Genomic DNA, 19,161 nt, shown 5'->3' on the forward strand with positions numbered 1-19,161 from the left:
ATAAATTAGTGTGTGTGTAGGTATGAACTGGATAGGACCATTGCTTCCACATTCAGCCACCCATTGCCTTTTAATCATAACAGGACAACCATTGCCTAATGGCCACCCATTAAATGTAATTGGGTATCTCTAAGCTATTTTTAAATCCACATATTCACATCACACCAATCTACACCTAGAGCACCTCACCCTACACCTCACATCGGCATCTCTTGCTCAAAACACCTCTGGCAAAGAGCCCCTCAGGGCGCTTGTTGGGCATGCAGTGCCAGCCCAACGAGGAGCTACCCGACGATGAAGCATGACACCCACACGGGTGTGTGAGGACTTTTGCTTCTGAGCAATCTTATCTGGTGTCAGTTTCCCTGACACAGTTCCTCACCCCTTCAGGAACTGCATACATTTGTATCACATAGTTCCCCTATGGAGCCTGTGTGCTGGATCTTAAAATACTCCTAGTCACCGTCTATGCTAGGCTTAGTCAATATGACCAGGGGCACAATCTGGGGAGTAAGGCGGATTGCCCTCAGAAGTTGTTGCTTAACACTCGCAAACATGACAATTTGTCGCTTGTGCTTTTCTGGCTGGACATATTTTATGAACAAACTTAATTTACACACACATTTATATATATAATTTTTTTTTTTTTTTTTAATGGTCCAGCAAGAGCCAATGAGTGTATCTGTAGTTCAGTGCGATTTTACTTTTGGTTTGCAAGAGGGCACAATTTGATTTAAGGTGCCTGAGATGTGATACACGTTTTGGAGAGTAATTCAAAGGCTATCCAGGAGGATTGGGCCTACAGGGACAGTTTCTACAGCCTTCACCCTAAGCCAGTCACTGAAGACCATGGCATGTTTTGCCATTTGAGGTGCAGTGTTCTGAGGGTGTATGAGGGACAGCTGAACTGGGGTATACAGATCAAGTGGGGATGCCTGAGACCTGGATGACACTCTCTTAAGTGTAGCTGATGGTGCCTGGAGGTGATCCCTGAAGTCGAGCTAAGTGTCTCTGAGAGTGAAATAAGTATATTTTGAGAGTATGCTGGATGTGTCTGAGAGCACACTAAAGGTCTCTAATGGTTGGCCGGGTTGAGTGTTAGTACTAGTTGGGGGTTGACTGAGCGCTGGGTCTCTTGAGGGCATGCTGGAGGTATCCAATGGCATGTCTGTATCTGTGAGGGCTGTGTGCGAATTTTTAGGGACCATCTAAAGATAGGGACAGATTGCAGTCACAGGGATCATGCTACTGCATTCTAAAGGCTTACTGGAGGTGTCAGAGGCACCACAAAAATACTATATACATAAATTCATACATACACTATGGGTCTCTGAAAGCACACCTATGCCATTAAAATACAAGATGGTTAGGCGTGAAAGCAGACTGGGGGGTCATCTGGGCATGTTGTAAGGTTCAATGGATGTATTGCAGTAGCAGGCTGACATCCTTCTGGGGCTTTCTGAGAGCCTCTTGGGAGTTTCTGAAAATGGACCACACAGGGTTTCTCTAAGTGTTTTCTTAAGGAAGGCGAGGGTATTTAATTGCTGGCTGAGAGACTGTGAAGGACTACTGGGAATGTCGGAAGGCAGGCTCTAGTTCAGTGAGGGGCATTTCAGTGAGGGGCATTTGGTAAGATTTAACAACAGTTGGTGTTTTTTTTTTAAGGTGAGCCAATAGCTGAACAAGTAACTAAAGACTGAATTAGGGTGTCTAGAGGCCTCAAGATCTCTAAGGGTACGTTGTAGATCACTGATGACTTGCTCAGGGAGTTTGAGGATGGGGCATGTGTGTTGAGAGTGGACTGGGGATGCCTCAAAGAGGACCAAAACTGTCATACACCTGGCTGAGGGACTTAGAGGTGCTGGAGCAGGTGTCTAAGGGCATGCCAGAGTCTCTGACTGGCAAACTAAGGGCCTTGAAAGATGATCTGGAGGTGTCTTATAGAAGGATATGAGTCACTGAGGGTGAGATGCCTGTCTTGGATGACAATTAGCAGGAGACCAAGGAACATCTGAAGTTGTTTGGTCCTTTTTTTTTTTACAGCAGATAGAAACTTTGAGAAAAGCAGGCAAAGAGTCTGTATCGACCAGCCTATTGTGTCTTAATGTTAGTTGAGGATTTCACATAGTCAGCGATAGGTGTTTGAAAGCCAGAGACATTCTGAGGGTCTTTGAGCTAAGGTGTACACAGTACAACTGAAGATCTCAAATGGGGCAGGAAGTGACAGAAGGCGGGAATGAGGCTCTCTGGTGGCATGCAGGTGTTCTCTGAGGATTACTGGAGGTTTCTTGGGCTACCACAAGAATCTAGAGGTTAGACCAGTGGTTTTTAAGTGAAACCTGCATGCAACTGAGGGCAGGGTGGGAGTCCCTAATCAAATGCTGATGATCAAAGAGGGTGACTAGAGGTGTTTACGACCAAGCTGGAAGTATAGAAATGTAGGCAGTTTCTCAAAGGTCCAGTTGAGTGTTTTTAAGGGTTGCTGGGGGAGTTTTTAGGAAGGTCAATAGTCTGAGTGGTATCTCAGGACCATTGAGGGATCAAAGACAGGTATTGCCTTATGAACATCTGAGGGTATTTCAAAGTAAGCAGAGGACCAACTAGAGAGTGTATATTGATCAATTAAGTTGTCAGAATGCTGGCGGAGGGTCTATGAGGGCATGCTGGTAATGTCTGGAGGTATGCTGAGGGACAAATGTCAATGTTTGATAATTTACCTGTTGGTGTTGACTGTAGATAAAGACAAGCCGGTTAGTGAGGTGCTGACCTGGTGTAAGTATCAAACAAGTGGGCTGTCAGAATGCTAAATGAAGGTGCCAGAGAGCCTGCAGTTTTGCTGAGAATTTCTGATGGATATCTGATGGTCTTTAATGACAAGCAGGAGTATTTGAATATATACTATTGGAAGAGACTTTGGTCCAATCCGGACCTGGAAACCTACAGAAATACTATTGGAAGAGACTTTGGTCCAATCCGGACCTGGAAACCTACAGAAATGAATTTTTGGGGCTCTGGCCTACAATCAAAAATTTAAATATCCCCTGGTTAATCTATGTTAGGGACACTTGTGCCAAGATTGGCTACCAGGAACACTCCAGAAAGTTCTTGTCTGGCTGTTTCAAAAACCAATTTGGCTGAACAGTTAGACATTTTCATCTATCATGCTTGCACATGAATTCAAAATTAGGTAGGTTGACTGCCCAGTTTCTTCAGATTAAATCGAACTACGGGAGGGAGTTATTTCTGGACTTGATTTTCCACCCTGTTGCTAGGAAGTTATATGTCCAATTAAGAATGGGCACCCTACCAATTAGGTCTTTCACTTCTAGATGGGACACTAACAAAAACACTTCATGTCCAGCATGTGGTTACAAACTGGATGACGAAAACCATGTGTTCTTCTTTTGCCCAACGTACCTTTCCCATAGGAAACGCTGGGTAAAGCCTATCTGCAGAAATCTTGGCTTCAGAGACTGTGCTAATGCCCTGCGAGTTTTAAAATATGACACCCACCCCCCAATTGTCTTCGCAGTCTCACGTTTTCTAAATGCTGTATGGCTGCAGCGCAGGAAATTTTCCACCAATTGTTAACTATTCGAATATTTCAATCTGACTATTCTATTTCATTTTGGTGGTTAAAACGTGTTCTGCTCTTTGACATGTTTTTTTTTCTTATTATCTTTTATCTTTTTTTACTTGCATTGCTGTAATGTATTGTTGCTTTTATGGCCCTCGTGGCCGAAATAAAGTTCATGAATGAATATGGAATGAGGGTCTGTAAGATCTACCTGTAATTGGAGGTGACTGAGCATCTCTAAAGCTCTGTGAGGTGACACTAGCAGTATTTAATGACCATCAGGAGTGTCTGAAGCAGGGCAGTTATAAGAGAAGACAACAAATACTTTTCCCCAGGGCCAGCACCTCTGATGATCCATGTGCTGACAAGCAATGTGTCATTAATTAACACACCTTTCTTCCAAGTATCTTTGAGCTGAGCTCTATTTTCTGGGCCCTTTAGTTTGACTTTCAGGCCACAGTACTATTTGAAAACCCTGCTGCCTGGATTGCTCCACAGCTATCCATCTGATATCTTTGTGATTTTCCATCATGCACACAACACCCTAAGTTTGTTTGACCTTTCAGCAGCGTTTAACACTGTATCCCACCACACACTCACCACATCCATATCCAGGGAGAAACCACATGTTTCCTCACAGGACAAACCCAGAGAATCCGCCTTCCACCTTTCGACTCAGAGCCTAAGACCACCATCTTTGGGACCAACACCACTCCGTGGAACGACAGCTGGTGGCTGACTGAACTCGGACCCACTCCCATACTGACAGACCATTCCCACAACCTTGGCATAATAATGGACAGCAAACTCACAGTGAAGCGGCAGATCAATACAGCCTCCTCCACCTGCTTCCACACTCTCAAAATGCTCCGAAAAATCTTCAATGGGTCCCCATTGGCATGAGAAAAAACATTACTCAAGTCCTAATCACCATCTGGCTAGACTACGGCAATGCACTATATGCAGGAAACACCACCCAACTCATGAATAGACTCCAGACAATACAGAATTCAGTGGCCAGGCTCATCCTTAACCTGCCTAAATGAGCCACACCACTCCCACCTCAGGAGCCTCTACTGGCTCTCCGTCCAGAAAAGATGCCAATTCAAGATGCTGACACACACCTACAAAGCACTCCACAACCAAGGGCCATCATACATTAACCACCACCTGAACTTCCATCAACCCTCCAGAGATTTTCCCTCCCTCACCCTTACATAGACACCCTGATTCCACTGCAGCTACAGTGGAGGCCGTTCACCGCCAAATACTGGAATGGCCTTCCTCATCACCTCTGATCATCACCCTCTCTCACAGCCAACAGGAAAAATCTCAAGACCTGGCTTTTTGACTATGCCCAGCAACCTAGCACCTGGATACCCTTGTGGGTGATTAGCCACACTCTACAAATACTGACTGATTGATTTATTGTTTTTAGGTGAGGAATATTTCGGGTAGGTCACAAAGACTTGATCTGTAAATTAGTAGTGTATTTTTATCTAGATATTTTTATGTACAGTTTCAACAGTTTTCTGTTTTCCTCTTTGCATGCCTTCTATGTTCTATTGACTTTGCTGTTGCTCACTTAGATACACCCTATCAAACATGCTAGGTTAGGTTAGAGGCTCCCTCTTCTTATTTGTAGTTGGAGTATTCTCTCTCACTAAACCTCCAATGGAGTTTAAAAGGGGGTATTAACATTTCCCCATTTTATTCTCTAAATCTCCATTTTAGGTGTTCCCAAAAGACATGTGTTTGAGAACTTTACCTATGTGGTTAGGATCTGACCCACTTTGAATTGATTCCAGCAAAGTTACACTCAAAATAACTGAGGCACAATCCCACATGCCTTTAGTCAGTCTTAACTTTTTCATAGCCAAAGACACTTTGTAAGCTATGATTCTCAAGGCCATATTTCCAATGCACAAAGTGAAATAAAACGACCTGAATACCCATGTGTTAACTAACAAACCAGGGCTGGGTGCTCAACTAATGCGGTGCTTGATGTGTATTTGCAGGAACTTTTCTGCAGACGCATTTGGCACATTTGCGCGCTCTGCCATTCTGAACTTCCTCGTCTCTGTCACTTCTCTTATACAATGAATAATTGCCCAGAATGGATCTACTTGTTCAGAAGCATTGGAGTGTTTGTGGCAGCAAAGGAACCAGATCGAGGCGAGTGCTTTACATTTTCCATGCCTTTTATGGTTCAGATTTTTTCTGCAGCAGTTAGTTTGAGCACTGGTTTATAACTCGTCATGGTACTGATATATTATTTATTCAGTGGAAAAAGTAATAATGCTATATGAATTCATCTGAATTTTTTTATTTAATCTTTATAATCAGATTCAACCCATTATAAAAGTGCAGTGCAGTAACTTGAAGGGCAACTACAAACTGGCAAAAACAGTAATATAAGAAAATGCTATTTGCAGTAGCGGCTCACACAGGTAAGAGCGGTAGGGCGGTGAGTCGGGGTGGGGGTGGTGGAAGATGACGGTATAAGTAATAATAAATAAATAAAACCACTTACTTTGTGCTTTCAACATCGCCGACGCGGTGATGCGGTGAGCGCAATGTAAGAAATTTTATTTATTTAATATTACTTATCCCAGAGTCTATCGACTTCCACCAGCCACCCCCCCCCCCGCCAACCGCTCTTACCTGTACAAGCCGCCACTGGCTATTTGAATTGCTGGCATTTTAAGATGGCAGGTTCAGGTTGAAAATATGCATACATCTCATCAAGGTTGGTGCTTTATGGCACTCAGTTAGTAACAGAAGATCACAAGGATTGAGCTGAAGAAAATGTGTTTGTGGATGAGCTTCAGCAGTAAAACATTGTTTTGCCTCTAACACCAAGAATCTTGTACCCTTTCTGGCAAGGTACACTGATCTCTATATTAGAAATTTTAATCTGTTGTTAACAGTAGGTTCAGATAGTTATGGCCAAACTTAATGCTCCTTAGAATTAGATTTTCAGACTATTTTAGAAAATAATGTGGCCAGTCAAGTTCTTGTTAATCATCCTTTTGAGTTTATTGAAAGACTCTGATTCCCATACCATAAACTACAGACTCAAAATGTGGCGTCTTCCTGTCTCAATTTATCAGTCAGCAGTTTGTAGGTTACTTTACCACAAAGCCTTTTAGGTATTGGAAGATGAGCAAGGTTGCTTTAGAGGCTTTCCAGCCTATAGTTGTTTTGAGGCTCCGGTGTTGGTGGCACATTAATGTCAGTGCTTTCAATTTTATATTTTTAGGTTACCCTTTTCAGGACAGTGTAGGAAAACTAATATGCAAAAATATATATTTCATTACCATGTTTTTCTTTTTTACTAGCATTTTTTGGGCCTGCACTTTGATGTTTTAATAGCATTCTGTAGATCCACTGTAGGCGTTTACAGTGGATGGAATTGATAAGAAGAAGCCATGGTTTAAGGAAAAATCTGTATGCATCTGAGGAGAGATAGATTAGAGTCACATATGCAGCAAATATACTGTAAAGCAAGTTATAGAAAAGGATGTGCATTCATTACTCAACCCAAGGTTGATTTGATGTGGAAATATATGTTGGAAGGTACAATAGAGCAGCAAAGCACCTGTAGCAGTATAGCAGAACATTCCAATCAAGATAGTGCAGCAAAACAATAATGTCACTCATAATGAGTAGATAATGGGGAATTCGAATATGTGCACCAAGCTACATGAGACCAGCAACCAACAAAAGAAAAGATGTGAGGTTTAGATAGTCCAAATACGCCTGAGATGATTCCCACATATCATGACGCAAAATCCCTGCAAATTGCCGAAGTTGAAACTAGATTGCGAACTTCTGCAGTTTAACCTGCCATTAACATTATTTTTATGTGGATGTGTTTGTACAAACTAATTATTTATCTGCGAGATTGCAAAATGGACCATCAATAACCCATTACTTTCAACAGAACCAGAACTGTCTATGTTGTTTGGTCCTATGTGTGATACGTTTCCTGGCCGAGTCTCATAAAATGATGTACGGGAGATGGAGCCCCTATGTCAAGAAATCTTTTTATCCAGCTAATCTAATGTTCAGATAAATGCACAAACATCTGTCAATTTGTCATTAAAGTCCACAATGTTTTCACCAATGTATAGTGCTTACATGTATGGCACCTGCCACTAGATGTGCACCAACTTCTGATTATGCACACCATAATTAAGATGTTTCAAATGCCCAAAAACACAACAATATTTTATGTAATTTGCCAGCCCAACCCTGCATTGCTGGCTCCGCTCCACCTCTTTGTCAGGGCCAGACTGGCCGTAGCCGGCACCGGGCAATCCCCCAGTGCGCCGCACGGGTGGGGGCCGGTTTCGGGCCCCTCAGGGCCGTTTTTGTTACATAGCCGTTTTTGCAGCATAATCGGCCCTGTAACAAAATCGGCCGAAAGCCGGCCCTGGTAAAGAGGTCGGCCGCAACCCCAACCCCCTGGGGTTGGGCCGGCCGAGCACTTTGTCAGGGCCGGTTTTGGTTCCCAGTCCGGCCCTGCTCTTTGTAGTAGATTGTAAAGAACAGGGCTTATTGAAGTCTGTGGTTCACTGGACTCTGCATACGGCATAGCACTGTCAACACATTATTAGTTATCAGAGGATTAGAATGCCCGGTCCCATATTACATTTAGCGATGTCCTCTGACTGATGACTAAACGGGTGGGTTAATATATGCTCGGTCTGCAAGCCAAAAACATGCAACCATAAAAAGTATTAAGTGCTTGATTAAAGACCACTGACATATGCCTGGGGATTACAAAACTTTGTTTAAAGATGGAAGCGAGGAGAACTTAGGTGATGCCTATCTGATTTTTTGACCCAAAAAGGGCATGAACAGGGAGACGAGATTATCTACAGTTAAGAGAATCACCCAAACATAATCCTGAATAATAATCTGACTCATTGGAAAATTCTATTACTCTGAACTCTGGCCAAATGCCTGTGCCGCAGTGTGCGTGATTTATCACCCTACCTTCCCCACCTTCCCTTCCCCTCACTAGTTATTCTTGGACATTCAATGAGAAACACTCTATATTTCTTCGGGGAAACACAAACTGAAGACAGTCTTGTGGGTGGCCGCGGCAAGGGTTGAATGAATATGGCAGATAACATTACCCCCAGATCCCTCCAGTCCTCGTCCCATTCATTACTTATGGAGATAACCATCTCCCCGACAGAAAAAGGGACACAGGACTACTGGGACCCCTACCCTGTCCCCTCCCACTGGGAGTACTTAACCAGTACTTACCCAGCATTCCGCCTGTTCTCTTTTCTGTCTTCCGACAGAAACAGACGAGTCAGGAGCTGGAATTTCTGGCAGGAATGGCGTCTCTGCTGCCGGGCAGTGGGGGCATTGATGGTGGTCAGGCATGGAGGGAGACATGGGTTGTTCCTATCCTGGTCCTTCAGGGATTTTGTCTTTCCATCCCCGCTACTGGGCTGTACTGGATGGGGGTTTTCTGGTGTGCCTCCCGGGCTGCTGGGCTTGCTGGGAGGCTCGTCCTCTGCGGCTGGTGTGCCGGCCCTCCCGGATGGTTCCAGGTTGCGAAGGTGCGTCTTCCTGATGGCTGGGATGGTTGGAGATTGCATTGTGGAGACTGGTTGGCACCATGGGGGCTGTGTTGGAGGTGCCCATGGTGTGCCTGGCTGCCAGTGAGAGGGTTTGACTGCTGCCCAGGAGCTCTGGCATTTGGTGTGTGCCTGGGCTGGCTGGTGGGGCCGTTGTGTGGCAGGCAGTGCAGTCAGGAGTCTGCCGGCCCCGAAGGTGAGTGCCCCGTAGCGGTTTTCCTTCTCTCTTCTTTTCTGCAGTTTGCTACTTTGGTACTGGAGTGTCTGATGTCATGAGAAGTCCCTAGATTTCATTGCCAGGCCCTCTGTTTTCAGTAGCGATGTCTCAGCCTGTGGTGTCACTTGTACCTCTACGGTAAGGGTTATGTTCCAACTGTGGTGGCTTGGTCATTACAAATTTTCTCTTGGGTCTTGTCCTTGGCCATAAGGGCATGGCAGTGGCATAACAATGGCCCCCGCAGCCCCCACGTTGCGGGTGGGCTCTGGCACTCCTGTGGACCCCCTCTGAGACAGTGTACTGGCTTGCGAGCTCCTTCCTGTGTCTGGAGCGTGGAGGGCATGCACTTTGCAGGGGGCCCCCTTTAACTTTTGTTATGCCTCTAGGGCATGGTCTGTTGGTGTTCCTGCCCGCCTTCCTCCTGGGATTCCCCATGAATGGTGCTGTGGATCAAAGGCGGGGTGTTGTGCCTCTGATGTCTCTGGTCCCTCCTCGTCCTGGGTTTGTGCCCCTCTTCCGGAGGCTCTGGGTCGTTGGTCATCATTTCGGCTGGGGGTTCATTGGTTTCGTTTGAGGTCCTTTGCTGCATTTTCTTCAGTCTTATGTCTGGAGCCTGTTTTTTCCCCTGCCCTGACTGCCATTGCTGCAGTGCTGGGGTGTAAGCCTGTCAGGTGCTGGTTGTCCTGTCTCTTGTTGATGATGGCTGTTGGTTCTGGGGTGTGAGGTGACTGGGCACTCTTTGTGTTCTTCGGTGCATGGCTCATCTCTGGTTGCCGATGGGTTTGTCTTTCTCCAGAGCAGTGTTGTCCGCTTTCGGTCAACTCCCGGGGTTGTGGTTGGGGGAGTCCTCCTTGGTGTATGATGTTTGGCGAGGTCTTCCCTGCTGTGCTTGTTTGGTCTTTGGGTTTCCCTGGTTTCCTGGCCCTGGGGGTTTGCCTTGCATTGCCCTATGTCTTCTCTGGTTTCTGAGTCCTGTTCTGGTTAAGTCCGTTCCTTGTGTGGGGATCTGTGGGTGGCCTCTTTCTTGGTGGAGTGTTGTGCTTCGCTGGGTTCTGGCCTCTGGCTCTCCCCCTGTTTTTTTCTAGTCCATGTGGAGTGTGTGTTTCTGTCTGCCTGGTCCTCCTGGCTGGTCTTCGGGCTGCTAGTGTTCTGGTGTTCGTCAGGTCTGCCTCCTCCTGGCCGTGGGGGGAGTGGCAGTGCCTTTGTAGTCTGGGTTCCTGTGGTAGTGTCCCGGTGTCCCCTGTGTTCTTTGTGAGTGTCTCGGTCTTGGCCTGTTGACCTATTGGCCTCTCCATGTGCCCCTGCTCCTTCTCCCGGTCTGGGTGCTTTGGCGGTCATCCTGGATCATCGACACTGGTGGTTGGTGCTGGATGTTCTTGCGGTTGGGCCTGGTCCTCCTCTGGGGTTTCAGTGGCAGTAGTGCCCTCTGAGCTCTCTGGAGGCCAGATCCGTCAGGTTGGTGGGGCTTGCTCTTTGGTTGGTGCATCCTCCCTTCCTGGTTTGGTCTGATGGTCCTACCCTTGGCTGGTCTCTGGGTGAGTGCCTTGGCCCTGGTGTCAGGCCCTTTCCTTCATTGTTGGGCTGGTCTGCTGTCGGCATCCCAGATGGTGATGAGGTTTGTCCCGTTTTTGGCCCTGTCGCTGTTCGTTTCTTGGGTTGGCTGCCCTCTGGGTGGTGGCACCATGGGCTTGCTGCTTTTTTGTTCACCTTGGTCGTTTCCAGCTTTTTCTGGGTAGTGCTGCCCTGTTTTTTGGTTGGGAGTATTGCGAGCTGTGTGCTCGAATATAGAATGTTACAACGCATGCGATTTTATCGCATGCCATTACAACGTGGTCGTTACAACGACCACTTTGTTAGTACGCAATACCTTTACATCGCAAGTTATTACAATGACTTGCTGTAGGGGGTGCGCTGGACTTAGAATAGTATTATTTACTATTCCTACTCCAGTTTGCGCAACAGCAGGGAAGGTGTTGGATTTGATATCCAATACCTTCACGCCCCCTACAGCAAGTCTTTTTAATGACTTGCGATGTAAAGGTATTGCGTACTAACAACGCTGTCATTGTAACAACCGCATTGTAATAGCTTTGCGTTGTGGTAACAGCATTGTAAACACTGTTTCCTGTGTGCTCCTGACAGTTTTTCTTGTGGTTCTCCAGTTTGCTTCACTTGGGATGCTGCTTTTGTGTAGTGTCCTGGGTGTTCTTTGTGGGTTTGGAAGGCAGGGTTCCTGGCTTTGGTATGCTCCATAACTAATGAATGGATGAGTACTGGAAGGACCTGGGGGTAATGCCCTATTACTTATCGGTAATCTTCATTACTCCTGGTCCCGTTGTCCTCGTCCCATTCATTATGCCCCGCCCTCCCTCCATTCCTCCCGGACATCCAGGCTTCCTGTTGGTGGCTTGGTAGTTCAGGCGGAATGTTGGGTAAGTACTGGTAAAGTACTCCCAGTGGGCGGGGATTGGGTTAGGAGTTCCAGCATTCCTCTGTTCTTTTTTCTGTGAAGGTGATGGTTATCTCCATAAGTAAAGAATGGGACGAGGACAACGGGACAAGGAGTAATGAAGATTAACGGTAAGTATTGGGCTTTACTCTGAGTTCTTCTTCATGCTGTTTTTTAAAGTCAGACTCTAAGTAATACTTCTTTATTGATTTACCAGTTTTACACACTGTCACACTTTTCCTTTACAGGCACTAAGACATTTTGTTTTGAGAGAGGCAAAAATGGTTCATAGGTTGTTTAGAAGGATCAGATGTGAATTGAAACACCCCTATTTGGTATTTTGTCACTTGTTACTCCGACGACTGTTATTAAGACAGTTCGCCAGCAGTAAATATAGTCGTCTCACTATTAAGATATTATACATTGTGGTTTCATCAAACATCTGGCCATCGGTGCTTCTATTCAGAAACTTTTTCTGCAAGCCCTGGAGTACTGTGGTGCACATGAGAATGACCTAGAGCTGGTAAATCCAAGTGCTGGCCCAGAACCCATTAGGCCCGCAGAGATTTTGCGGTGAGGCGGCAAAAGTCTCTCAGTTGAAAAACAGACATATGTTCGAGAAATAGAGTACACCTATCTGCTATGTGTGGCTAATAGGTCTACACATCTGCGAACATCAATCTGGGGCACTGAAAGAGTCAAGACCTTTACTAAAATATCTTAGTATAATTATTTACACTCACTTCAAACACATACCATAGCATTTTCTTTAATTAAAATAATGCAACACATTGATTTGCAATTCGTTTTTATTAAGAGAAAACTACACTATTCAAAACACACTGGAAATGGTTCATTTACAAATAGAAAATAACATAAATTAAATCAGAGAAATAGAAGAACATATTTGGAACAATCCTCTAGTGTGACCCAGACTTTTTATGGTGGTTATATAGGTGAATTGATAAGTACATTTTTTATATGTATTCTTTTATGCATATAATTGAAAAACGGTCATATTAGTTTATCTTTAGATGTATTTTAACAGTAATTAATTAAATGTTCTTGCCCTTTTCTTTCAAACTACTTCTTTGTAATAATGTTTACCATATCAGCTCAATCCAGATGGAATGGTGACCTAAACATATTTCTCACTAATAATGTCAAAATATTGGTAGGCGTTTAAGCAATGAAGTCAGTGAAGCTAGGTCAAAGTAATAGAGGCAAAATAATGGAGATTCATTGGACAGCCATCAAGTATTACTTTTTATGATAATATTAGCCATGTATACATACATAACCACACCTTGAACTCTGCTTAATGTTTTCATATTTCTTACAACTGGTGTTGAGCTATCACACCACCCATTGTGAGAAGCAATTTCTCCTCTATACTTGCTAATACATGTTACCATTTTCCAAAAGAATTGGTGTTTAATACTCAGTGAGACTTTAACACAAAATCTAAGCCACAAAGTAGTCCTTGTCATATTGAATTTTTTATTATTTCAGAACAATGACTCTCAGTAATATCAACCACACAGTAGGCACTGAACAAGGTTTAGAGAACACTCACCTCGTTAATTATGAACCTGCTTGCCATCCTTAATCTTGTCCTTGGTCCAAACTTGTTGGTGATCATTATTCGTAAGCCAGCTTCAGGAAAACGATATTTTGGAGGACTGGAACATATAATCTCGTCCACCATCACCACTGGATGCTTGCCATTGTATTGCTGCTTTGGCTTCACTATTGGTTGCAAATTAATTAATCATTTGGAAAAGTAAGTAACTTTTGATAAGATCAAATTTCAGGCATAAATCTCAACATAACTTTCTGCTATGAATCTGTGTATCGTGTCTGTCTGTATTCTATCTGTCTGTCTGTCTTAAAACATATCTAATGTATCTCAATTAATTGAAGAATATTAACACTCTGATTAAGTATTGCCTAATCTATTTTATTTCAATATATGTAATCTAATCCATCTACTCTACTTGCAACAGTATGGACTAATTTTATATGTTTTGACTAAATGATCTAATTTCATTTTATGTAATTCATCTAATCTAATCAATCTACTCTTATCTAGCTAATTCATCTAATTTACCCATCTAAAAGCATTTTAGCTAATGTAATTTACTTTACCAAATCTAAGAAGAAGCCTCAAGGGAGACTCTCCTTTGCACCTCCTCCAGTTTGCCCTAATAATGGATGAGGTGGGAAGCACAGATATGGAGATAGCATCTCTCTGTATGAGGAAGATGCATTGTTGTGTGTTCAGAAATCTGCTAAATCTATTCCACGTCTAATGTTGAGGCTAGAGATATACAGGGAGGGCAGTGGTCTAAGAGTGAATTGGGACAAATTGAACATAACACTGGTTGTGGGAGAAAGCAAAGTGATGATCCAGGGGTATACGTGCTACAACGGAGCACATATGTTTTAAATACTTGGGCATGCCAATCTCCCACAATCAGGAAGCATGTTGGAGCCTCAATATAGCGCCACTGCTCCAAAAGTCAAAGCACTCACGCACACATGGAATAGACTCCCAAAGAATATTGTGAGAAAAGAAACATTGTTTAAATGGTATCAATCACACAATTACTACGCAAATTACAGAACTTCCTGTACTGACTCTCACCAAATTTCTTTTCCATAGTGCAGTCCTCCCTGATGAAGTTTCTGTGAGGAGGCAGCACCCCAGGGCTGCCTATAGGAAATGTGTGCAGTCATCCTACAATGGTGGGTGGAGGATAGTTGATATACACTTGTACTATTGGTCCGCACAGCTCTCCCCTGTCAATGACTGTTTTTTTTATGACTGGGATGACCCATCATTAGACTGGAAGTGACAACCATGGATGCCAATTTGCCATTGTCAATGTTAATAGGGGGGGAAACATTCCCCAAGAGATGATGCCAGTCCCTGCTTTTAGCTTTGAATGCTGGCAGAAAGTACAGAGATGCTAGGGAACTTGACTTGGTGGCTTGTCCCGAATGGAGTGCTTTCACACATGGTATAGAATTGGGATATCCATGATTGAGGATGTATGGCTGTCAAACCACATGATGTACTTCGAGCAGTTGACAGAGGGGTTTAAGCTACACAAACCACAGTTTATTTGTAATCTTCATTTGAGACATTTACTAGAGGGATATAGGAATCAACTGAACATGTTTCAAATTGGATTTCAAATACAGGCAAAAATGGTGACCAGACAGATAGCTATATCGGCAGGGTTGGCCTTATACAAATTGAATACTCCCACAAGGTATCCTACATGTGAGAGAGGTCATGGGAAATGACCAAGTAGTTTGAAATGTGGTACTAGCAGAGCTCTATTCAAGCATATTTTCTGGATGTGTAGTGTCCTTCTGTGCGATCATATTGGTCCACAATAACTGCAACTTATGAGATGGTAATTCACTTCTCCATTGGGAAAAATTGGAAAATATTAATCCTTGATATACTACAGGATTGGTATGGCAACAAAGGGGTAATCATGTTCATTGGAATTGGATCGGTGGTGGTCAAAGAGATATTACCCATCACTGGTAGTCCCCAAAGGCTCCACCAATAACAGAAAGGTTGAGAGACATGGATTACTGTGCATTAGCCAAGGAATCAGTTCATACGTCAAGGGGTTGTTCTCACAGACTCCATAAAATTTGGGTTCAGTGGTGGGACCATTTTGGTAATGTGAGATCTGCTCCCGGGAATGAAATGTAGTTATTAGACAAAACTGGGAGAGATTGGGGAGATGGTAGAGAGGGTGGATGGGGGACATTCATATATTTGCTTATAATTTGACTTGTTCCAATTGGGGAGACAATAAGTGAGTTACCACCATGGTAGGCGGTCTGTTTTTTTTTAAAGTACCTGTTGATCTTTTCAGTGAGTATGATGAAAAGTCATCTCTTAACAACAAATGACAACTAACAGATCTCAGAATTATCAAATAAAGAAAATACCTTGGTAAATAGGCCAATCTAATGGTTTCTGATAAATCCCATTTAACCTATTTCATTTAATAAGGAGCATTCCTTGCATGCAATTTACCAATAACTGATGCCTATGCTAGAAGACATTGATGCAGCAACACACAAGAACCAGACAGAAGTGCAGTGAAAATATGCACTATAACGAAAAATACATTAACAGGACAGTCTTCAGATGGCTCTTACAGTACCCCGACGTGGGAGCTGTATGGCAGACTTCATAATCTTGTTGTGTGTTATGTTTTCAACAATAGCTAAGAAATTATAATTTGTATTTCCCCACTAGACACTGACAAGAGATGGGATGATTAGCCTTATCATATAGCTAAAATACATATTGTTGCCAGGAACATTTTTTACATGTTGCACACCCTTTAACCTGTTAGCTAAAAAAAATATACATTTAATCTTTACGGATAGTACGATGTAGAATTCACTCTTCGCTGTCCTGGTCTATGTGTAACCTATTTGTATACCCTGTTTTGTGCCATGAACTTTTGCCAATTAATCAAGAGTGCGCTCTTCGTGCGAATTGGTCCCAAATAGTTATTTATGACAAGATATCTCTTCTTCTCCTCTGAATGAATTACTGTGGTTAACCCAATGGTACCCTGCAAATCTTAATGACTTTCTAACTGATGCACTGAGTTGCCATATTTGGCAGTATAGTTTAGCTAGGTTCACTCCAGAGGAGACTGTTGACTGCCAGGGTTTCTTTTGATTTATGTTGGGCTTCTATTAGACTGAACTTTGTAACATGCTCTTAAAACCTTCCATTTCTTCTACTGCTAGGCCATAGGGGACAAATATCCAGACATTCCATTCCCACATTTGTGTGCCTACTTAGAACATGGAGCAGAGGGGCACGGATGCAAATCCTGCCTACTATGACTGGGCTTTGTAGAGTAGAAATAAAAGATGTCTGGAAACCAAACGAAGCAGATTACTTTTGCTCTATGGAGATGACTTTAGGAGAACAGTTGCAACAGTTCGAGAGGTGCAGGGTCACAGAGCTGGCAGTGTTCTTGGAGGCTTCCTTGCCACTATCACCAGCTGCTAGGAGCAGGGAAGGTTTCCTCTCTTACAGCCACAATAGACACTGTCCAACAAAAATATATTGACATTGAGTACATACATAGGTTACATCCAACAACAAGGAGAGTAAGGCTAAGCAGACAGGAGACGTTAAGTGTTAAGAAAGCAGAGACAGAAGTACCATGCATTTCAACATGTTGACAGAACACATTTAAACTTTGGATTGAGAGTAAGTCAGCGGTGTTAGTTTGCTGTTTGAAAGAGCTTTTGACTTACAGCAAAGAGCAGACGAATAAGAATTAGTGCTGTTAAAAAATTGAAGAGAGCAATTTAAAATCATTACTGTGGATTTTTGTATCATAAGAGTGCATCTAGAAAACAACAGTGCATGTTAAGCAGAAAAGCCAAAGGGGCTAATGTTCAAAACCAGCAGCATGCAGAGATTTCCCTCTCATATTAAAAAACTCTGCATTTACAGCAATAAAATGCTCTGTAAAATCACAGAAATTTACAGATTTAATGGAAAGGTGTTTATTCATTAAAGAGTGAAATTAATTAAATTAATTTCTTTGGTGACAGGGAAAATGGGGCCAGTCCCAGGTTAAATTATTAATATAAGGCTCTAATTAAGATTCAGAATGAGGACACATTTGGGTGTGTGCTATTGCAGTGACTTAAGATCAAACATTTGAGAAATAAACCTCTAGAAATGGTACCTACAGATGAAAAAATGCAGCATGTAAACACTTATGTAGTATATAAATGCTTTGCATAATACCAAAAGCATGGAGACATCTTTTTATGCTTAGAACGAGCACACGCTTGATGTAAGCATCACAGAGAATTGTAGCTGATAGCTTATGGTGTTGCAAACAGTGATTGAAGTCAACTGCCTCGCTATAAATTAAATAAATTAGCTGTATGAATAAAAGGGTAAACTTTGCTATTTAACTTTCCTTACATATCGGTACCATGTTCATGTTTTCTCTTTTTCAAATTTTCCCCGGTTTCCTTCTCATTTTTTTCAATATTTTCATTCTTTTTGCAGTCTTGCTACAGGCAGCTGTCTGTCACAGGCAGCATGGCATGCAATACAGTCAACCAGTTAATATAGTCTCAATCTTTTCTCATGGTTAGATGGTTTTCCAATTAATCTCAGTTCCTTCATTTTTTGGTGGCCCCCCTATTCTGTGTGTGTCCTTCTTCTGGAGCACAGCACATCTCTTGCCAAGGCCAAAAGCCCCAAAATTATACTGAGAAGTGTTCCGAAGGCCCGTGTTAGACCTCGCAGCATTGGCGTGGGTCTCCCCTGCATTTTTGCCTCTGCCTCCTGTGTTTTTGCTGTGTGTTGGACTCTATTTTGCTAGTCTAGATTCTTTGGGCACTTTGCCACTGCTGTTCAGTGGCAAATTGCAAGTTTTCACTTTGTAAATTGTTGTTCTGGATTATGATTCCATGATTGGAATATTTGATTTACTAGTCAGACCCTAGTACAGTGCACTGTGTGTGCCTAGGGTCTGTAAATCAAATGCTGCTAATGGGCTGTAGCACTGATTGTGCCACAAACAGAAGCAGCCTGTAAAAGGTAACTCTGACCTGCCATTGCAGAGTCTGTGTGAGACTGCCATGTTGACTTGGCAAGTGCACACACTTGCCAGTCCCTAACCGTCCCTTTTCTTGCATGGTAATCACCCCTAAGGTAGGCCCAAGGTACCCCTGAAGGCAGGGTGCAGTGTATTTTCACATACACTGCACCCTGCCCCATGGTGTGTGTGGCATGTCCTGATAGTGAATTACTGCCAAATTTCGTTTTTCACTATTTTAAGCCTACCTGTTCCCATAGGACAGAATGGGGAGTTTGCTTATAACATCTTATCAACATAACTGCCCCTGGGAAAAAGGGAGGAAAATACAGTTTAGTATGCCTGAACTCAGAATGTTAAAATGCATCTTTTAGTGAGGGTGATTTTCACATTCTGTGTTTGAAAATACCCCTTTTAATAAGTAGGTATTTTATTGCTTAACCATTCAGTGCGCCTCTGCTAGATTTGTGTATTGCATGTCTGGCTTTTGGATGACAGAGCCTGAAGAGGGGCAGTGGCTCCAGAGAGCCTGATAAGTCAGGGCTAGGCTGAATAGACCTGGGCTGCATTTAGAGTAGGGGGAGGAGATTTCCTTTACCTGAATGGGTCTGGTCTGCCTTCAACAATGCTGTCTCCACCTCCTACCAGGAAGCTGCACCAGTCAGGACAGAGCTGGTTTTGGCTGGGTACAGACA

At 43.3% G+C, this 19,161-nt stretch overlaps 1 protein-coding gene across 2 annotated transcripts in view; it reads right to left on the reverse strand.

Annotated features, from left to right (window-relative positions):
• LOC146799097 (sodium/potassium/calcium exchanger 4-like) overlaps positions 1–19,161 on the reverse strand; it is a 611,785-nt gene that overhangs the window by 106,489 nt on the left and 486,135 nt on the right. For both annotated transcript variants that reach the window (XM_085626506.1, XM_085626505.1), the window contains exon 11: positions 13,420–13,592. In XM_085626506.1, coding sequence (XP_085482632.1) covers positions 13,420–13,592 — 173 coding nt within the window. The remainder of the gene's footprint in view (positions 1–13,419; positions 13,593–19,161) is intronic.

The sequence above is a fragment of the Triturus cristatus genome, chromosome 9 (assembly GCF_964204655.1).
Source record: "Triturus cristatus chromosome 9, aTriCri1.1, whole genome shotgun sequence".
In the NCBI taxonomy this organism is placed as follows: Eukaryota; Metazoa; Chordata; class Amphibia; order Caudata; family Salamandridae; genus Triturus; species Triturus cristatus.